The sequence below is a fragment of the Seriola dumerili genome, unplaced genomic scaffold, assembly GCF_002260705.1.
Source record: "Seriola dumerili isolate Sdu_G_001 unplaced genomic scaffold, Sdu_1.0 BDQW01000104.1, whole genome shotgun sequence".
NCBI lineage: Eukaryota > Metazoa > Chordata > Actinopteri > Carangiformes > Carangidae > Seriola > Seriola dumerili.
In genome coordinates this window covers 98,322-119,906 of record NW_019174359.1, presented here as the reverse complement: position 1 = coordinate 119,906, position 21,585 = coordinate 98,322, and the positions used below count along the sequence as shown (strand labels likewise).

General features: G+C 39.1%; 1 protein-coding gene across 2 annotated transcripts in view; it reads right to left on the bottom strand.

Annotated features, from left to right (window-relative positions):
• otud7b (OTU deubiquitinase 7B) overlaps positions 1–21,585 on the bottom strand; it is a 37,319-nt gene that overhangs the window by 4,838 nt on the left and 10,896 nt on the right. Inside the window, exons 2-11 of one of the 2 annotated variants that reach the window (XM_022746403.1) lie at positions 10,104–10,321; positions 9,217–9,387; positions 8,674–8,904; positions 7,761–7,862; positions 7,156–7,283; positions 5,188–5,294; positions 4,627–4,754; positions 3,777–3,926; positions 2,452–2,566; positions 1,047–1,125 (exon numbers count right to left, since the gene is read on the bottom strand). In XM_022746403.1, the coding sequence (XP_022602124.1) occupies positions 1,047–1,125; positions 2,452–2,566; positions 3,777–3,926; positions 4,627–4,754; positions 5,188–5,294; positions 7,156–7,283; positions 7,761–7,862; positions 8,674–8,904; positions 9,217–9,387; positions 10,104–10,188 (1,296 nt within the window). In that variant the 5' untranslated portion in view covers positions 10,189–10,321. The remainder of the gene's footprint in view (positions 1–1,046; positions 1,126–2,451; positions 2,567–3,776; positions 3,927–4,626; positions 4,755–5,187; positions 5,295–7,155; positions 7,284–7,760; positions 7,863–8,673; positions 8,905–9,216; positions 9,388–10,103; positions 10,322–21,585) is intronic. The other variant, XM_022746404.1, reaches the window with a different exon arrangement.

Below are 21,585 nucleotides of genomic sequence, written 5' to 3'. Positions count from 1 at the left end.
AAAAATGTACATCTGCCCCAACCTGCTGACCAAATTATAATGGAAAACTAAGAAAATATAATATTCATAAGAAATTAAGTTGAGTTGTAGTTCAGCTTCACAGCCCTGAAATCCACAAAAAAAAGGAAAGTCAAATTTAGCACAGTACAGGCCCATGCCCCTCAGGTATGGGGGAAAAAAGACAGAGGATGTGAAAAGAGTGATTCATAGAGTTGTTTTTTGCAGACCAATGCAGAAACACACAAGTGACACAGTTTCCAGAGGCCTTTTCATATCTACAGACACGTTAAAGACGCTGTAAAATAAAGAATGCTGTATTTGGCACTGGGATGACCTAGATAGTGACGCAGCATTCTGATCTCAAACAAGGATCAGCTACATGGGGGCCCGTCTATAAGCAGCAATGACCATGACACAGCTATCCAGTGGTAGCATTGCTTAACAGAATAATCTCCTTAAATCATATTTTAATACAGGGATTCCTGTACTGCCACCAGTCCCTGCAGCTTAACCATGAAACTGCTATAAACTTGTCCTTTCAAGCTCCATGATGTTAGCATGTAGAACACAAGAGGACCTTTGTCGCATTGTTTGCATGGCGTAACTTTATGACCTCAATGGCCCAGTATAGTTTGTTTTCACATACGGTCTGTACAGCAGCCAGGGAACAGCTGGTCTGATGGAAAAGAAAGAAAGAAAGAAAAATCTTGCCCTTGTTTATAATGAGTGTGGGAAATTAACACTAATCACAAGAGGCTGTTACACAAGTCCCCCAACTACTTTTGCATCAATCTGATTATCACAATAGAAGATGGGGTTTCCTTTTTTATTCTAAGTCAATTCGGCTGGTAACATACTAAATTAGTCTTTAGAATACTCCACCAGCATTCATAGTTAGTTGAAAAATTACTCACTATAGTTTTTAATCACTCATATGTTGTGGGCCAAAACAGTATGTGAAATAAAACTTGTCTAAGCCGGCTTTATAAACCTCCCTGCTGTAAAGGAGCAACACTGGGGATGAATGTGTGGACCTTGATCTTTACCTCACAGGGCAGGGGCAGCCAGGCGACCGTCATGTAGCTGTGTAACATCTGGAGCTTGGCCTCCAAAGAAAGAGCCACACTGGTAGGAAAAGGGAAAAAGAGACACAAGTCCAACTTCAGCGAGACGAGACCATCACAGACCATTAGGTCATTGACAGTATTATTTTATATTAAAAATGTAATAGTATTCTGGCTGTTAGACAGTATTGGACAATAGTCATGAGCTAGATTCTAACCATGATACCATGGTTACATGTGATGTAAATGTGCAACCACAGAAAATAGATCCAAATGCTGGGGTCGTACAGCTGGGTGATAAAACAATCGATCGAATAACAATGATAAACCAAAAAAAAAAAGAAAGGAAAAAAAAAAAACACAACACATACATTGTTGGAAACATAGAAATGAGCAACCGTGGAGAGATTTAGATGTCTGCATAAGACGAGCAAATTGTGGCAGAGAGAGGTCACAGAAAATCAGTGATTTGGAAATGGTTCAGATTTCTAAAGCTGGATAAACAGCAGAGCGTTATCCGCTGCAAGATAGGCAGGTGACCTGTGCCAACAAAGACAGGAAACACAACAAATATTTCCACCATTTGAGTAGTACCATCAAGTACCATCCCACCAAGTGCACACAAAGCCAAAGTCTGCGGTCCCAAACTGCTAGCAATAGAGCTAGCAGCCTCGCTCGCAAACAAGTCTCTCCTGGTACAGAACCATAACAAAGCTTTATTTGATTTATTTAGAATTTAATCCTAAACTGAATACACCCCTTGGACTTCAAAATAAAATAAACCACACTGTTCCCTGGGATAACGGTAAAGATCGCTAACTCGATTAACCACATAATGCCGGTCCCCTTCTTTATGGAGGCTGATGAAACTGAAGACTGTTAGATTTCCATACTGCTGCTCAACAACTGGTAATTTGGCTCTGAATGGCACAGTGACTGGCAAGTACACTAAAAGCCTGTTGCTGTTATGCATTCTTGTTCTGCAATAGCCTTTTAACTCAATGACCTTTTCCAAACAATGTTAATAGCCACTCATGTAATCATCTCTGGTCACCATTTCATCTAAAAAAGACATCCACAGTGTCACCAGCTGACGTAAATAAGGTGGAGGATTATTTTTACCAAGCTGCTATTTTGGCGCTTCTTCCCTTGCTCCATTCATAGAAGGTATTTAGAGCTAATCTTATTGTCACTGGCAGTGAGTGTCGCTAATCTGGAGTCAGGGGTCAATCCCTACACACTGACACTTTGCTGTCTATAAGAGTGTGCACATGCAAGTGCCACTCTAGTTTTTATCTGTATTCTTTGTGACCCTGTGTCAATACTTTGGACAAAATAATGAGTACATTTAACCTGAAAAAATCAAGACCATAGATCAAGACCATACCTTGCCAGCATCACGTTGTCTGTATCATCCTTTCCCCACTCCCAGTCTTTCCCAGGATCCACAGCAAAGTGCAGAGGCAACATTTTGTGCTCCGAGTCAGTGAGAGGGATCACAACTGCTGGCAGAGATGGGGGAAAAAGGAACTCTTAGAAAAACATAAATCCTTTTAATCCAGAACTCTGGACTGTCTACAGACAGAAGTGATATTGATTGACTGATTGACTGACTGATTGATTGATTTTATTTGACAGTTTCTAGGCATAGATAAAAAAGAAATGGTCAGGGTAACACAGTAAAGCCAAAGGCTTATTTCCATTGTGGCCCCTTTGAAGATGGGGGGTCAAGACAGCAGATCTGACATTGCAGGAATCACACAAAAATAACAGATAAACAACATCAATCACGGCCTCAGTGCATTGTTGGACAGTGTGTGCCCATACAGTGCTTGCTCATGGTGTGAACTGTTGGAATCTGTAATCAATATTATGAAGAGTAAGGTCTGGACCTGCTGTATTTGAAAAGAGCCTTGAGATAACTTCTGTTGTGATTTGGAGCCATATAAATAACAATTGACTGGACTTGATTCAACTACTAATTCTTTCACCTTTATTTTAAGATTTAACATGCTGGGTCTGTTGTTTATAAATTGTCCGATCTGATGTTTTTAGACTGGTAGACAATTTAATGTCTGGGGCAGTCTCTTGCATTTCAAGGATAGACTTGTAATTTGTGCACAAACTTGGGCGTGAGAACAAGTATTCAGTGTTTCTCCAAAATTTCACTTTTTTTAAAAAGGTGAAAAACATAAGAAACAGCATTAAGACCAACATGATAATCTGGAGTATATTACAATAGTAGTAGTAGTTTTTTAATCCAGTTCACTCTCACTTAACACGTTTCTTGATGAAGGGTCCATCTCTATTGAATTATCATTCAACTTTAACACAGGCAGGTGGTCATTTGCTTACTTAGTGCTAAGCTACAGAGATCATGGGATATACTCAAAAGCCCAGTGGCCATTAGTCACCATTCTCAAATAAACCACTAAGATCAATATCTAAAAAAGACTGACCCATCAAGCAAAGGCACCAAGCCGTAAAGTGGGAAAGTGACTCGTAGTGCTTACTAGGAAACTCTGGTGCTAAACCTTGTAAATTACATAGGGATTTTTATTTTCCAGCAAATCTAAGGAAGAATTAATGTAGAAGTCTAAAAAGGCATGATTAATTGATTGATGATAAATGGCTTTAAAAGGTTTACTAAGAGGCTAGCAAAAAGGAAAAAAAGATAACATAACAGAATAATAAAGATGAATGATGCATTACCTTGCTCTTTGGAGCTGTCCTTCTGCTCCATAGAGACCAGGGCAGAAAAGTGCGCCTGGTCATACGCCAGGACCAGGGGTGAGCGATGGCACTTGGCAGCTGGCACTTCCAGCGGTAGGTATATGCCTCCGAATGGGATGGGAGCAAAGGCTAGGGAAGAGTAAAAAGGACATTAAACATCAGAAAAGCATGACCTCAGCACTGTCTGTTTCCAGGCCGATAAAGCACAGCGGGAGGATTTGAGCCAAGAATAAAAATGGGCTTTCATCTCTTTCAGTAAATCAAAACAATATTTCACTTGTTGGAGGTTAATTTATATCTACTTCTAATTTTAAACCAATTGTTGGTGTTACAATAATTCCATAATAAGAGTGATGTCACCTCTGATATCAGTAAATCATAGCTGCAGCATCTCAACAGTGCAAAGCAAATTAAAAGCTATGACATTAATCAAACTATTAATGCAGTTGCTTTGGTTTCCTCATGGGAAAAAAGTCTGTGTGGCTTTTTGTGAAGAAAACTTATGTGTGTGCACAAAAATGGGCCACACAGTGTTTGGCAGTAGTTCATACTTTTTAAATTGCTTGAGACGTGAGAGAGGTGGTGTTTACTTCATTAGGACATCTCAAACAAGCCAGCAAACACTGACAACTCAGTCAGAAAGGTTTCTTTCATATACTTCCCTGTGACTGTCTCAATTTTCTGCCCAGCATAGAAAATAAATTCTGTAAATGAAAAACCCAATCCATCTGAGATACAAGGACGGTCGATTATATGGTGAGATTATGAAAAATTTGATGAAATACAGTACAAATAGCAATTAGCAATGTGAAGTTCCAGGCGTATTTACCCTCTCCTCCAGAGTCCCTCAGCATGGTGTCAGCCACCACCACTATGGGCCTTCTGAGGACGTGAGCCAGGACAAAGACGTGAAACTCCTCTAAACTCTCATAAACTGGTTCATCTGAGGACTCCGCCCTGAACAACAAAAACGGTTTGGTTTACAGAGACATGCTTGTTTATACTGTTGCAAAACTAGAGATAATCAAAGTTTCAAGTAGACTGTAAAATTCATTTCTCTTTTTGATGGATTCCATATGAGACTGTAGACTTTTTGGCTGTAAAAACAAGACTTATAAATATATATAAGTGTTGATATAATGAGAGACACCTGCATTTAAAGTAGTTTTAAACATAAAAAAAATTTAAGAGAGTTTGGATTTTAAAACTTCAGTATATTTCACACAGTGAATTATTCATACTTGTTACAGTAAATAGCAGATGGACTAAAACGAGGGCTAGCCACTCAGTTCTGATTGTGAGCACCGTTGTTTGTTCATGAATAAAAACATGAGTGTGACTAAGTATGTGGTGGGTTAACAGTCCCTGCATTGTCCGAGCCAGACCTTACCCGTTGGTGCCGTTGGTGCTGTAGTGTATTCTCGGCTCACTGGAGGCTAGCTTCAACAGTTCATTCCACTCTTTCTGCCACTCCTCCTCCGTGTACACCAAACCAGACTAGGGAGAAAGGAAGGACACACACACCATTTAGAAAGGGAGTGTCAAATGTCACAAAAGCATCCAGTGACGTTACGGTGTCTTACCACAAGGTTACATACTGACAATTGAGTAAAGAGATTTAACTGGAGCTTTTAAAACTCCCTGTGTCGTTCACAGAGTAGTTACAGAACACTCATCTATATCATGTTATCATTATCATTACCAATTACCTATCAATGTCCTTGTTTACCTACAGTACATTCACACAAGAAAGTTTCCCAGTACGGCCGCAGTCCTCTCCTGCTGCCCACTAACAAGCTCCACTAGAACAATTTTGATGATTTGCTTAAGGACACCTCAGAGTTAGCTGTTGAAGAATGGGTGAACATTAGGCAGTCATTCGTGTGGCTTCCCTTCTGTGGGTGTCTGCATGCTGTGTGCAACCACTTTAGAAGACATACTTAGTGTGCTGTTGCGCTTGCTTTCGTAGGGAGAAAAGTCATTGTGTTCTGATAAGAAAATAAAATAAAATAAAAAAAAAAGGTTCTAAAGATCATATTTTTTTTTGAGTGCTACAGAGTAAAGTACAGTGCATACACAAGTCTGCCAGTCTCCACCTAGAGTTTTAACAAAGAGTGTCAATGGTAGGTGGAGATACCAGTGCTTACACGTTATCGATAAAGAATAGGGTAATGACAAAATTATCTATAAAGGACAGTTTGTATTTGATATGGTCACCAGCCTGTTGTCAAGGCTGCAAGAGTGTTAAGAAATGACTAACAACTGTTAAGACAATGAATAAGACCAAAAATAAAAATGACCAACAGTGACTACGTCAACTCTATGGATGTGGTTTTACTATCTCAATACTGCTGAACCTGCAGTATAAACTTGTACAATCTAATGTAATCCAATTCAGCTGCTCTGCCATAAAGTCAACTTTTATACTTATATATACTTTTGTGCCTTTAATGCTCAGTTTTTATGTTATTTTTTGACATTGTAATAGATGTAGAGGTGTTATAGGAGTGTTAATTCAAATAAATGCTTTACAGCTGAGGTCATAGTGAGTGGTGGTGTTGTACTGGACTGCATTATATTCAGGAGTTTCTAGTATTCTGGCCTCATGTACGTAAACAGTGCACAATATAATGTAGTCAGAGAAAACACCATCATAAACTAAGACGTCAGTAATAAACATATAATTAAATTTACATTTCAAACTATTTCAACACAAACTGATCACAATAACACTTTGCAGTTTGAATTTAAATAGATTGTACAGGTGAACCTGATAAAGAGGCCACTGTTTGTTTATGCAGCTTCATGTTTACATTTAAAGACGCAGTCATTGTTAATGAGCTAAAGACTCACTTTTAATTGATATTACAGGCATTTTTTCATATATCTAATGATCAAAAATATTAAAAGCTACAAATATAAAATGAAATACTTGCAGTACTGCTACAGAATTGGATTATTATATATATTTACTGGAAATTGCTCAACATTGGGCAAAGCTTACAGAGGCCCAGTGCTGTCTTGTTGTCTCTGGTGTTGTTTCCTGTTGCCACTGTGTTTTGAAGGAGCTGGTATTGCATGAGCCATAGATTCAACAACAGTAAGGTGCGTGCATTTCACATTTCAAATGCTTTATTGCAGACGTGCGAGCATCTGCAGGTTGCAGTGCAACATCTGACATAGGAGGTATTCAAAGGCCTTTACTTGTTCATTCTCCCTGGATTTTTTTTCCATGTGGTTAAAGGCATCAAATCAAAAGCTCACAAGATTCTCTACGCTTTAGACTAGCGATGCCCTCACACAGTCATCACAGAGTTACAAAGATGACCTAGAGAAATGTGCAGTCTATATAACAGACCTCTTTGTTCTGCTGGGTCTGCTGCCACCTCCACCTGCGCTTCAATGCCTCTCTCTCCAACCCGTGATCCATTAGTGCATACAGGGATTTACGCAGCATCAAGTCCCGGTCGTGAAAGCCCCACATACCTGCATTTGAAAATAAAATCAGGACATTCAACACACATTATCATTTTCAAGTGCAGTTGTACATAAGATTTAGTTAAAGAGCAGCAGGTGATTTCAGGGCTTTTTTTTTTTTTGTGGCACTGACATGTATCAAAGAAATTATCTATAAACCAGTAAATGACAAGCTGAATTTGTTGCTATATTTTTGCTTTAAAAATATTTAAAGAGAACAGGTTAAGTAGATGAATATTACTTTCACATCTACTATACAGGAGATGCACTACAAGGTCTGGAACAATGCCTGCACATTAGTTAGAACATTATTAATTTTCTGGACTAGGGCTCCTAAGTGGGCCACAAAGGCTAAGTGAATGTGCACTGCAACACTGTAAAACGCAATTAGTGCTTAAGCTAACAATGAAGCTCTGTTAATGAAAGCTAATGGAGTGTGAACCTGCGCGGTATTGGGGTCTTGTTTGAAAGGTCTGTGATACTCACCAAGCGAAGCTGCATGTAACAGGCAATTTCCGTCTCCGCTTGTTGCCAAAGGCAGCAGACTCTGACAGTTTGGAACTACTTTTGTCCACCAATTCAGTCGTCCTGCAGGCAAATATGAAAAACTTAACTCACCTGTTTACATTACAAATACAGCATGGTATTAAACTGAAACAATTCATATGGTACTTCGCAAAATGGATGATCATATATTTAAGTTTGTAAGCTTCTCTTTTTTGTTGATAGTCTTGAAAATGTGTTATTTCAATTATTCAATTATAAGTGTCATAAAAATGAACCTTATGGAAACAGTTGTATCAGACTGAATTAGACTGTACGGGTGTACCTAATAAAGTGGCCACTGGGTGTATGTAACTGGCATTGGTGACTTTACCATGAGATGAAGTCAATGGGCCTTTATCACTGCAGACATTTTTTCACTTGCCACAGCAGGAAAAGCATAGGTGTTACCAATAACATGAACAATGGCTCAGTTCTATTCAAGTGTTCCAGTAAGTCCTGATGGAGTGACGGCGACAGTGAACCGGAAGCAGCTACAAAATTCAGCCATCACTCATTTCAGCACCTGTGCTTTTCCTACATGTCAAAATGTCTTCAATTCGCAATTGCATGTATAAACGTGATATGAACGTGCTATGCTGATGGTTTCCAGTGATGCTATATTATATGCAACGCTCTACCTTAGAATGTATGATGGGAAGTCTGTGGGGTGTATGTCTACAGTTTATGTATTGTGGCAATATACAGTGTTGGTGCTGATTGGATGGTTTTGTTTGGTTGTAGACAGTATTTAAAAATTTCCATGAAGTACCTCTGTGGCTATATACACAGAGAGGGTGTGTGATGAGTGTAAAGCCTACAATCTCTAAGTGGGCTGGTATTCAGTTTGTCTCACCAGCATGCTCCAAGGCCACCATCATCGACTGCTCAATAAGATCCCTCTCGATGAAGCCGCGGAAGTCATCCTGGTACACGGTGAGGTCTGGTAGTTGGAAAGTGCACAGGGGCGTGTCCAGAAGTGGCTCGCTGCTGCTACCACCAGTGCTTGAGACGTGAGAGCGGGCCAAAGACACAATGGTTGAACTGGCATGGGAAATACCCCTGGACAGGCGCTTCTCTGTGGCTGCTGAAGGACAGTGACAGAAGATGAGGAGAAATCCTAACTAGCAAACGCAGGACACATTCAGGAGATAGGAAGAGAGGCCACGTTACAGCAGTTAGCCATCAAGTACTGCAGGTGGCTCAAGTGGAAAACCTAAATTAGTTATTACTTTCTTTACCCATAGATGGAGCAAAACAGCTGATTTTATTACTGCGTCTGTCTGTGTGTGTCCTCATTTAACATCACTTACTGAACCAAGCACCGTAAACTGGTGTATATATAAAAGTCAAACTGGGTTGTGTTACATAAAAACATCTTGCATGCTAGTGGCCTTACCTTGCACCACCTCATCTTGTCGGTGGAGTATAGGCCGTCCTATCCTGGCCATCTCCTTTTCGGGTGGCAGATACGTCCTCTCCTCTGTGAACGGATACGTCAGGTTCCCAGCATGCACCTGACGAAGCTGTTCAAAGTCACTGAGAGCAGCAGTGAAATCCCAGTTCTTGCCTTCAGACACAGAGAGGGAACATCTGTCTAAGCCAACAGGTCCAGTGTGACAACCTGAATCTTGTTTTCATGTCGAGCAAATGACACATCCTTAATTAGTTTAAATATTTACCACAGGTTGATGCAACCATTGGCTGTCTTATCTTATGTAAAGGCCACTGGCACATTCCTTTGCTTGGGTAAATATCAGAATTTAAAGCACGTCTCAGCTCGCTGGCTCGCTGCTGTTCACTGCATTGCGTTACATTTTTAACCCATATTCTTATCTGCAACTTGTGTTGCTGCTAGGCAACAGGAGCCCTGTTGACTCCAGCTATACCTTCCCTCTGTTACTGTATGATAGCCTAATTAACAATAACAAGCCAGAAGCACTGACTGAGACAGTGGTCAATTTAGAAGGCCTGGAACTAACAAAGACCAAATTAAAGATAGAAACTGAGCAGATCAAAGTGTAACTGAACTGAATACATTTGGTAAGGACCTAACTGATTTGACAAGTTTTCTCATTAAGTTTAACTTGATTTGATAATAAATTTGATAATTTATCGCTACTCATTTACTGCTTCAAGTTTGCATCGTTGTGAGTTATTGTTCAGCATGGACACTGGACAATGTGTCAATTATATCCATTAATATACTACCACAAGGATAGCATTGACTACTGAGAAAATACTTACTTTATTCTCTCTTTTCTCACTAAATACTCCGTAACTCACCCTCCAGCAGATCTCTGGCCAATCCTGGTTCAGCTCCAGTGGAACGGACAAAGTCGGACAGGACTGCGTCCATATCCACGGTCATGTGATCATGAATTCACAAGTTGGCGGGTTTCTTCCGGGTAGAAAAAAAAAGACAAACAAACGCAGAATCTGACCGGACAGCAAGGGAAGGGGTGAGGGGAGCAATCCTCTACTGGCTACTCTACCAGCCACACCTGAAAAAGAGAACACAGATGGAAGAAGATTAAACCTACAGGTATAGACTCATCACAAGTTAAACATTCTCCAGAAAGATTAGAAAAAGCTTATAAGGAATCAAAGGAGCGTTAGAGCTTGAATGTTTACACTGGATGAGAGGCTGATATAATGACCGTGCTTAACCCCTTTTCAAATGCAAGCCTGTTGTGGCCTGGTTGCTTCTGAACTTGACACCTTTGTGGCCACTTGTCCCACCCATGACAACAGCTGTGGCACACAAAGTGTTTCACAAAAGCATTTGCACAAATTTTCATTGGAACCCAATGAAAGTCAAATGACAACATATCATGTGAGCAACTTCACTGTGTGGTTTTCAGCATTCATCCTGTTTTTGGGAACACTATAATTAACTGTGATGATTTCAGAAAAGCTGTCAGAATCCATCACTTATGTCAGGACTCATTATTATTTCAGAACATGGACTTGACACCAGAGAATGTTTCAATCACACCTTCAGAAGAGAGAGCAACAGATCACGGGCAGAAACCATTGAAATCGTGTGTAAGGGAAAGCAAGACATTTGTGTGAGGTGTTCACCAAACAGCCAAGATAAGCTCTGCTTTCACTCCAAATCAATTAGTGATAATCAGCATACTGATATCAAATGCCAATATTTGCCTGTTTTTGTGCCATCAAAATTGGGATTTTTGTTAATATGTCATTTAAATAAAAGTATAGAAATATTTCATATTTCAAATGGGGCAGTTAAGCTAATGGGCCTAAGTATCATATATATTCTAAAGTCCAATTTGTCTGACCAGTATGCCTTTCAAGAGGCCACTTGAAATTAATTAGGCAATTTTACTCTTCAGATTTCAATGGCACATTCAAAGGACCTGCTTCAACTGGGCACCAAAATCAATTCAGAAACATTATCAAGATGGAGAGAAAAAAAAAGTCTATACAGAGTCTGTATAGATGGGCTGGTGACACAATGGATGTAGAGGGCGATCAATGCCAGACAAAAGGAATGAATCAAAGCAGTCCTGGCTCAAAAGATGCACTTTGGGGGCCAAGCTGAACCCGTAAGCCTTTGTTTTACCGGGAAAGATATTCTGAGTGTGCAAACACTTTTTTAGCAGTCACATTTCCACAGTTACAAGCCTTGTTCTGTAATATTTGTCCACAACACTTTGCTGTCATAGTATACTGTAAACTTTGTATTTCAGACATCTCAAACATCTGGTAAATGATAAACCGCGCTGATCAATGCAGGTCAAAAAGCGAATTAAATTTTCATCTTTCATCTTAGGGCTGCAACACTCAAAGCAAATTTCAGCTACAGTATGGTAATTTTACTTCATACCAACATACAGCTTTCAACATGTAGTGTGTAGTACTGTACATGTAGTATACATAAATAATGACAACGCTCTATGGGTATTTTAACTGCAAAATTACTGTGCACAATTGTAAAATTATACAGTAATTATGCTGCCTTGAATTTCAGAAACGGCCTAATGCAGTTTTGGCTGACTTTTCTTTTTTTTTTCTCTTAAATCTACCTACAGTCATCTATTCCCATCCATCCCATGGCTCATCCACCACCCAATGTTCCTGCCTCATCTCTGACTCAGTGAACCCTTTTCCACTGCGCCTGATGAGTCACGAGTTTACTCTTCTTACACCTCTCCATCGTCCTCTCGCTACACGCTCTCCCTACCGCCCTCAGTTTCTCCATCATTATTAAAAGCCACGCAGGCACACAGGGGAGGAACAGACTTCAGCACAAAAGGCCTTTCTCAGCCAGCAGATTATTTCCAGAGTGTTCTCTGCAAAGTCGGGCATTCAGCAGTCTGCCCTGCAGGGTCTCCTAACATTCTTGCAGTCTGTCAATTCTGTTACGTTCAGGTCCACTGATCACATACACACGACTTAAGAGATGTGAGATAGAGGCCAGTTAACCATTTAAAACCACAGGGTATCAAAACAGACTTGGGCCGCATTCAGACTGGTGCTGGAGATGTGGGTTAGCTCGTGTTCTGACCAACACGGCATTAAAATACTTTTTTTTTTTTTAAAAACACCAGGAGCTGTGGTGGAGTGAGCGTGTTGCTATAGGTACCAGTAAGATGTAATATGAACCAGTCCAGCAAGAAATAAAACATGCAGCACCAGAGTTTACATGCTTCAAAGACCCTGATCAGACAGGGTGCAGTTTTTGCAGTGAGAGGCGTCTTTTTCCAGTTGTTTTCTATAGGCAGTAAGTATTTTGCATGCTACCTTTGTGCCCTGGGCACCTTGCGTTTTCGCAGGAGCGCTTAGAACAATCTGAAAAATGAAAAAAAGTTGAAGCCTGAGCAGAAAACTGCTTGGCATCATTTGCATTTTTTCCCACTCTCCAATCCCAAGAATTGAGAGCATTGGGCATTGGCTTGGAAACTGCTGGATACCTGGAGCTATACAACTTTACCAACCTCAGTTACCATGATTTGAACAGAAAACAGTAGGCCTCGGGGCAAATTAGTGCCGCACTTGTAGATTTTGGGTAAGTTGTTTTCATAATCAGATTTCATTTCCCTGTATCTTGCGTATTATTTAGGAGCCATAGAAAGAGCAAGTGTCCTCTGCCTGTATCCTATACACTTAAATAACATGTACAGATGTGTGACTTTACTTCACAACAAAATTATGGTTAGGCTAAGGGTATGTGATTTAGTGGTTGCCTAGCAACAATAAAAATGCACTGCACTCAGAGAAGTGCGAGTTACATTTTAAGCAAAATGTAACAATTGCTGGTTCCAGCTTCTCAAATGTGAAGATTCAATGTTTTTCTTGTACATGATCTTTTGGTTTTTGACTGTTGATTGGATAAAAAAAAAAAGGCATTTAAAAATGTCAGCTTGAGTCTGGCATTTTCATATTTTATAGACATAATAATTAATCAATTAATCAAGAAATTAATCAGTAGATGAATCAATAACGAAAATAGTCATTAATTGCAGCCCTATATAGAACATGCTATAAAAAGTCTATATAATGTGCACTGCGCTGTGGCAAAACACAAAATCTGAGCCAGGATCAACTTCTGCTATGGCCTGCAGAGAGACAAACAGTGAACATCTGTGTGGTCAGTGGTCTATTTGAAATGAATCAGGAACCTGAGTTTTTTTTTTCTTTTTGACACAGAGCTATTGTCACATTGGAGGGTGATCTGAAAGGGTCAACATGGGTCACGTGACCTTTTTGACCCTTGTTCTGATGATTGAATGCAGGTTGAGTTGAGTTCTAGCAGACAGGGATTTAGGAATATTAATATTAGGTAATTAAAGTTCATTGACATAAAAACATGTATTGGTGCACTCTCTAAAGAGTAACATCATGTAGAGAACATGGCAATAGAAGTAAAACTGCATTCAACCTTTTTAGTAATTATGTAATGAAATTCTATGTAGTTTAGTTTGACAGTGACAAGAATGTGGCAGTTGCAGACTCGAGACTCTGAACACTGACAATTAGATATTAACTTGTGACGCCAGTCTTATATGAAGTGAGGCATGTGTGGTGCAGATCAACTACCAAAAAACTAAAGCAACAAACAGAAAACAAAAACAACTATCAGTTCCAATGCATAGGAGTTTAAAGTTTTAAAATGAACTAAAAAAATGTCCACTCAATATGAAAGTCAATATTGCAATATCAGTTCCAGCAAATCAAAGCAGTACCGACTTGTATTAATGATTATTGGGTTTCAACTCTACCTGCACTGACTCCAATGGCTTTGGCAGAATCCTGCCTCTGTCCTGGAACTCAGGGTACTATGTACAGCCTCTGGTTTGTTTACTTTACAGCAACACCTAAAGGTAATCTGATGGTTTAATTAATCAACGCTGTTGTTTGGCCACAAATATTGGCACATCAACTGACAACACAAAGCACTGGCAGCCAGAAGAAAAACTGTGAAAAAGGCGATAAAAGTGAAGGGTTGTGGACAGAATGTACCAACACAGATCAACAAAAGGCTGGCTGTTGTTACTCTTGGCCTGTAACATCAGCCATTCCTGTGAGCCCACTATGATGCAATTGATGTAATGTCACATGGCTACACAAGTCAAGCATTATTAAGGAAGTTGAAAAACATACAACATAAGACAGACATAACCAATGACAGATGTGTCAGAACGTACAGATATGAAGTTAGAACAGTAAAACCAGCGGCCACTTTGAGTTTATCAAATGATATAAATTGAAGTGGTGCAGCAAAAAGTCTGATATTGTACCTTACAATCTCATTACCATATTGTTAGCATGGGTTAGAGTCCATAAAGTACTTTTTTTCTACAAAAAAATTTGCATGGAAATTACAGCAAAGCTGATGTTCATCTCTGGTGTCAATGACATGCAGAGATCACACAAACACATTTTATAAAATCATATTCCATACCCTCAATTTTTTTTTTTTTTTGGTGGCCAAAATCTTTGACTTGCCAGCCAGCAAAAAAAAAAAATTCTATATAAGAAAGACCCTGTGTGGATTACTGGCTAACATTAATGGCGCTGCTGCCAACGTTGGGCAGTCAGTGATTTGTGTCTGGGATGGCTGAGCTTTTGTCTGGCAGGAGGGCTTACGTAACAGGAGCTGCTGACAACACGTGGTTGCTGAGCTGAGGGCTGGGAGAATGGCTTGGATCACTGAGGGAGACAAGGAGGTCACCACAGCCCACTGTGTCAGCCCTTGGTGGGCTGAGAGGCTCAGTTCACTGCTGGGACTAGGGACACAAGTTTGTTTTGGTAGCCTTTCGATTATTTTTGAAGGAAATGTTTTTATAGTCTTCTTATGGAATCCATGCAGAAATGGTGGACAGCCACTGTTTGCCACTGTTGACCAATGAGCAGGGGAACTGGAGGAGTTTAAGCGGCCTGCTCGTCTTGACAGTAGGAGGAGGATGGAACGGTTGTTTATTGAGTTTGTATCTGGAGGAGTTCAGCAAGCCTGATTCTCTAACCTGACAGAGAAGACAAACACAGACTAAATGGTCCAGCTAAACTGTCAATTACATCCTAAAGATGCAGGAAATAATGACACTGATCAGTGAGAAAAAAATAAAAAATGACTGGCAAAATGGTGAAACAGCTATGTAACCAAGCAGTAATACACAAACAATACATTTTTAGATATGATCTGCAAAAAGCTAGTCTGATTCCAGACATCTGAATCACTGTTAACGTCTGATTTTTTTTAATGAAATAAATGGAATGTAAATTTAGGCTGATTACCAGGCTCCATAAAAGCTCAAGAAATAAGCACAAAACCAACTTACACTGACATTACTACACTAATACAATTTTGTAATGCTCTATTCTAGATTTGTCTTTGTTGTTTTTATATGAAACATTCTTAATTGCTTTCCTTGTATGAAAGCATTTGTTTTTGTTGTCATCGTCTTTGTTGTTATAAAGTCCAGACAGGATTTAGCAATGTTTTTCCAATGGGTTGGTATCAACCCAGTTAGGGGTGGCAACATTACCAATTGCTCACAGCAAACCAAGATAAGGAACAGACAATAAAATGTAGCACACACACAGAGTAAGAAAGAGAGAAACTAGGCCTTTAGCCTAAATGCAAAAAGGTGCCAGTGCTCTAAATGCTTTGTCATGCCTCCCTGTGTAGGTTACTCATGCAAGGTCACTCAATATGGCATGACCTAAATTGAAAGAACACCACTAATTCTATATTTTTCAATGATGATAACGATCTGTGGTAACCTACCATTCAATTTAACAAGTCAATAAATTGGAAAATACTTTTTGATTTATAGATTAATTATGCAATGAGATTGTCCATAAAAATTGTAAGGAAAAATCACATGCATTATTAAAAGAGTCTGAGTTACAGAAAGAACCTGAGCATTTTGCATTTCTAAAACTATTATAACACAGAATACTGCTCTTTTTTGCTCCTGTATTCATGGCCATTACAGATGTGAACAGTTTAGATTTAGGTTCACACACACAGACAGACAACTATGTTACTCTGTGCATTCAAGGACTGTCAGTGAATTTGGGAATAAAAGCATGTTTCGATTTTGAAACGTTTTGCATTTTGACTTTGAGTAATGTAGTCTATTCACTTGATCAAGAGTTTTGCAAAACCTGCTTCTCCACATGCCTGCGAAGGTCTCCATGACAGAGGGAAACAGGGTCATGGACTGGAACCTGTCTAAAGCGGAAGATTCACTGTCTCACTAAGGTTACATTCATCATGTGAAACATGAGCTTTGCTATACAATTAAGAGAGAAAGGAGTTGGGGTCAAAGAACAAGAGGAGTACACTGCATCTGAATAGATACTTAACAATGACCCAGAATTATTTTATTATCTGATCAGTCTGTGGTAAGACTACCTAAAGAGGACACCCGAGTTGTTCCGTTACCCTTTGATGGTCAGGACATGATGAATGACATGTCTATAAATGTGTCAGTTCTATTTTAGTTCCATCACATAAACCTTCCCTGTGATCTCAGTGAATGTAACACACCCGCTCAGCCTTGCAAAACCATATGAGTAATGAGATAAAGGGCATAAAGTAAGCAAACAGGGGAAGGCAATGTGGCTGGTGGGAGTTGGAGCAGGGGTGAATACTGTGCTCCATCTCCGGTCCAGAGTGATGGTGGGATAGAGAACAAAACCTTCCAGCCTTTGGACACAGCAATAAGTCACTAGAAACTGCAGTACAGAAATGCTAAACCAGATATGAGGTCATTTTAGTGTTTTATTCAATGTAAATTCAATATCCTTCATTTTTAGATTGTTGTAAATAAATAAATAAGACATACAACGATGTTACCTTGGACTCTGAGAAACTATGATGGACATTTTTTCACTCTTTTTTGACATTTTAGTGAGCTCTCAAATGACAATGTCCACAAACAATTAATTTTGTTTCAGTTTGATTCAATTCTTGATGATGTGGTTACATCAGATAAATGTGTTGAGTAACGTACTTCTAAGAATTTCTCCTGGGATCGTAAATTTCTTCTCTATTCAACAAGTTAGCGCCACTGTTGTTTGCTTGAATATAAAATTGTGTAATGTGCACATTAAAGGCTAAATTGTAAACAATTCCCAGTTATAAAACTGTGGACCAAGGATTTATTTTCCTTGGCAAAGGCAAAACAACTAAAACAGAATACATATGTATTTTTTTTAGGTCTACATAAGCAAAACAGCTGAGCAAGAGTAATAATAAAAAAAACTGTACCACTGACAAGAGGGTCATCATTATGCATATTTAAAAAAAACAAACAAATACTATCCCATACAGCTACACATGGACTGCCAGCAGCAGATGCTTCAGCTAAGTACAGACATCCACTTTAACGATCACTTTGAGCACAGAAAGGGCAGAAACTGAAAGTCTGCTCTCTAAATCATCTGCACTGTTTGTGTTGACATCATTCTGATAGACAGCTGTTAGCTGGGGTTAGCTCCTCAGCAGGGACAGACTGAGTAAAATAGAATCCACACACTGTTCCCTCCACTTCCACAGCTTCCCTCTCATAGCCAGACATAATATCTCTTCAACAAACACAGAGTCTTTTCTCTATCCATCCCTCTCATAGATGTGATGTCTAGAGTCACTATGAGATAGGCAGAGCCAGCTAACCATCATGAGTCATGACAGTCCTGTTAACTGTGGTGGGCCTGCATAGACTGTAACTATTTATGTAAGAGATTACAGGACAGTCGTGACTCAAAGCGACTCATATAGCCAGCTATTATCTACGTTACTATTTAATTAATTTAAAACTTCTTTGTGCATAATTTCCACAAAGTAAACATTTTATACTTCATGCAGCCCTAAACCACTGCATAACATTTAACAGATGTACAGGTACATACTAACTATAAGAAAAGGCAGAAAAGCAAAGATTGATCTTGGGTTTTTAAGAATCGATATGGGATCATTCCAATTAAAAATAATCACAATTAATCAGAAATTGATTTTTTTTTATCCAGCACTACTAAATGATTAATCAAGAAAATTATCTGCAAATTCATCAACAATGAAAACAACAGTTGCAGCCCTGATACAATGTTATCTTGGACACAGTTCTTTGGAAAACTAGTCTAAAAGAATCCCTTTCAAGAATGTTTGTTTATGTTAAAATTAAAGGCCTCAAATATGTGTATCGGCCTCAACAATCCAGTATCAGGCAGCCTATACTGTCAACTAATAAGGGGAATTTGGAAACATACTGTAGGAAAACTTATTTGTCCACATGAGTGATGCACCTAAGTCTCAATCAGTTTGATGCTGTCAGAGGTATCAGTCTAAGTAAGTGCTCTCAATGTCTGAGATGGGCCTATCTCACTGTCCTTAAAACCACAGACACATAAAATTATGTAGGAGTAAATACAGCAAATGTTTCCTTGTTAATTCACTTCTCAGTGAGTCAAAGGCCTGTGTTTTTTAAATGCTCCAGAAACAGGGCTAGATTTGCTGTGAACAATTTATCACCATAAATCAGAGGAAGTGAAGTAAACCAGAGGAGGAAAAACAAAGGTGTGGTGAGATAGCTGTCCTTAAGCTGTCTTTATCTGTGGAGTGCTGTAATCTGGTTACTGACTGAACCCAGTCAGCCTACACTGACTCATTACATAACATGAGAGCTACGGCTGAGAATGAAGCTGATCGCTGCCTGGTTAAGGAATGGAGAATGCCCTGTACCCAGTTCTTCCAGAGTTTCTCAGATGAATGGAGCAGCACAATGGATCTGTTGCTGCACATGTACAAAGAAGAAAGAATTGCTGCCATGGGATGTACTGCTTTAGTCCCTTTACACATCATCAGCTAATTTGTAAAAAAATATGACCATCAAAAGCCATTGTTTTATACTGGCTATAGGTATATTGTCATCAGCAGTACTTCACGCATACAGTTGGCTACAGTTGCACTGCTAGGTTGAACACTAACAGTATATTTGGTTAGCTATTGCTAACCATGAATCATAACCTAAAAATAGTAACATTAACTCAGCCACTTAGTAGTTCAAAAGTACAATGTTCTTGTCTGTCTATTGTTCAGCCGGCATGACAGAACCCGACACGAACCCAAACGTCATTTCTAAATTTTTGACCTACCCTGGCCCGACCTATCAGGTCTCAAAGGGTACCCTCAGGCTAGGGTCGGGTATCCAACCTCTACAGTGGACCCCAGAGCCTTGGTCAAGAAAATGCACACAAGAGCACAGGAATGCAAAATCCTTACTCAGTACCACACAATATCATTCTATACAGCTGGGCAATGTTTTCATTACTTTCAATGTTGTAGTTGTGTTGGCAAAACACAACAGCACAGACAAAAGAAAAAGCAGAATATTTCAGCCAATTTTGTAATTTTCTGCAACATCAGTTATCTTCAAGGGTAATTGGGTGCATCATATGAATAGTGTAGACACATTACTTTCCAAGGGCTTGTATAATGACAAAGCATATGATAAGCATTGCATTGTAAATACCCCCTCTGGGTAATACAAGGCTGCTGCAGAGAGAGGTTTAGTGTAGTAAAGCACTTCACTGCCCTTCCTGCTTTCTCAAAGTCAAATAAATTAATTTATAAAGCACTTTCAACTAATATTTTCATTATAGAAGGGAGAAAAGAGAAAGGCCATAGATTCACCTTTAAGTAACAGCAACCAACACAAAATGTAGGATTCTGATAGCTTGTCACTGCTATACATTATTTCCTGTTCTGCTTGTAAACTGCTGCCTCACTCATTCTCCCTTGACCAGTACAAAGGGAGGGGACTGATGTTTTCAGTTGCTATTGGTTTACATCTCAGAAATCAATAAGGTAAATTGCAGTGGCACCATTTCCCTGGACAAAAGGAAATATGCTAGAAAGCTGGTAATTGGAGAAAAATCAATAAAAGCCACTGAGCAGCAAAACAGAACATCCACACAGCTGTTGTTGACATGTGAATTATAGGAACTAGTGGACCATTTAAAGTTCATTAACTTTGAAAACTAAAAAAAAAACATGCTTCTTCATATGAATATCAGAAAGTTTTTGCCTTAAGTGGAGCACAGAATCCTGATGTAGCTGCAGCAAGGACTGGTTATCTTCTACCCTAATAAGGCATTAATTATCTTTCTCTGCTTCTCTCGGCCTCCACTGTAAGAAGTGTGAAGCCTACCAAGTACATGCAAACAAGTGGGAATCCAAAATTTAAAAAAAGTAGGAAAAGATAAGCCTCCATCCATGAAATCAAGTTAATATCATTCTGTATCTGAGATAAGTTATATCTAAATGAAAGTTACTCTTATATAAGACAGCTTTATTTGTATATTATGAGCATGATAAGGTTGTTGGTTATAATATGGCATTATTAATGTTTTAATCTGAAGATAACTGCTGAAGGCATGCTGTTTCTTTTTTGCTAGCAAGTGAAAGCCTAGTACAACTGTGTGCCAATGGCCATATCTGATCATTTGAGGGCCTGTTAAACAACTGCTAAAGATCCCATGAATGGCACTCGTACCTTATGAGACCAGGAGTGACAGGGAAGCAGGGCCACTCAGTCGGTCAGACTATAAGACTACGTTCACACTGCAAACCTTCGTGCTCAATTCTGATTACTTTCTAAATCCGATTTTTTTATGTAGCTGTTCACATCATCTTTTAAAATTTGGCCAGTATTATAAGGCCAATATATATGGCCAACATATATTGAATATAGACTATAGAGAATATGTGAACTGGTCATGGCCCTGATGTGACCCACATGCGCAGAAGAACAAGACATCACATGCAGCACTGTATGGAAGTAAACAAGGAAAGTCATCACATTGAATGTGGGATCATACTGGAAAAAAAAGACATATAATGTTTGCCAGTTATATTATCATGATGCGTGTTTATTTGTTCATTATATATAATATATTGATATGTTTTGTAATTAAACATTTTTCAATTAAAAAAAAGGAGAAGTTGGGAATAACAAACATGGAGGCCACAGATGTGAGCGTTTACGGTTTCATTTTTAAGTTATTGTGCAGTGGAACAGGCGAATGTGGAAGCAGATGATGAGTAAGAGAAGAAGAAGAATTAATTGAAGGAAAACTTATAGTGTAATTATGACTTTTTGTGAGCAATGGCTGCTACTTCGGTAGAGATGTGTGTGGATGCGGAGTCAGAGCCAGGAATGGTGGGATCGTGACGTGAATGGCTTCAATGAAACAGATTTCATTCAAAATTTCAGGATATCAAGGGCTACTT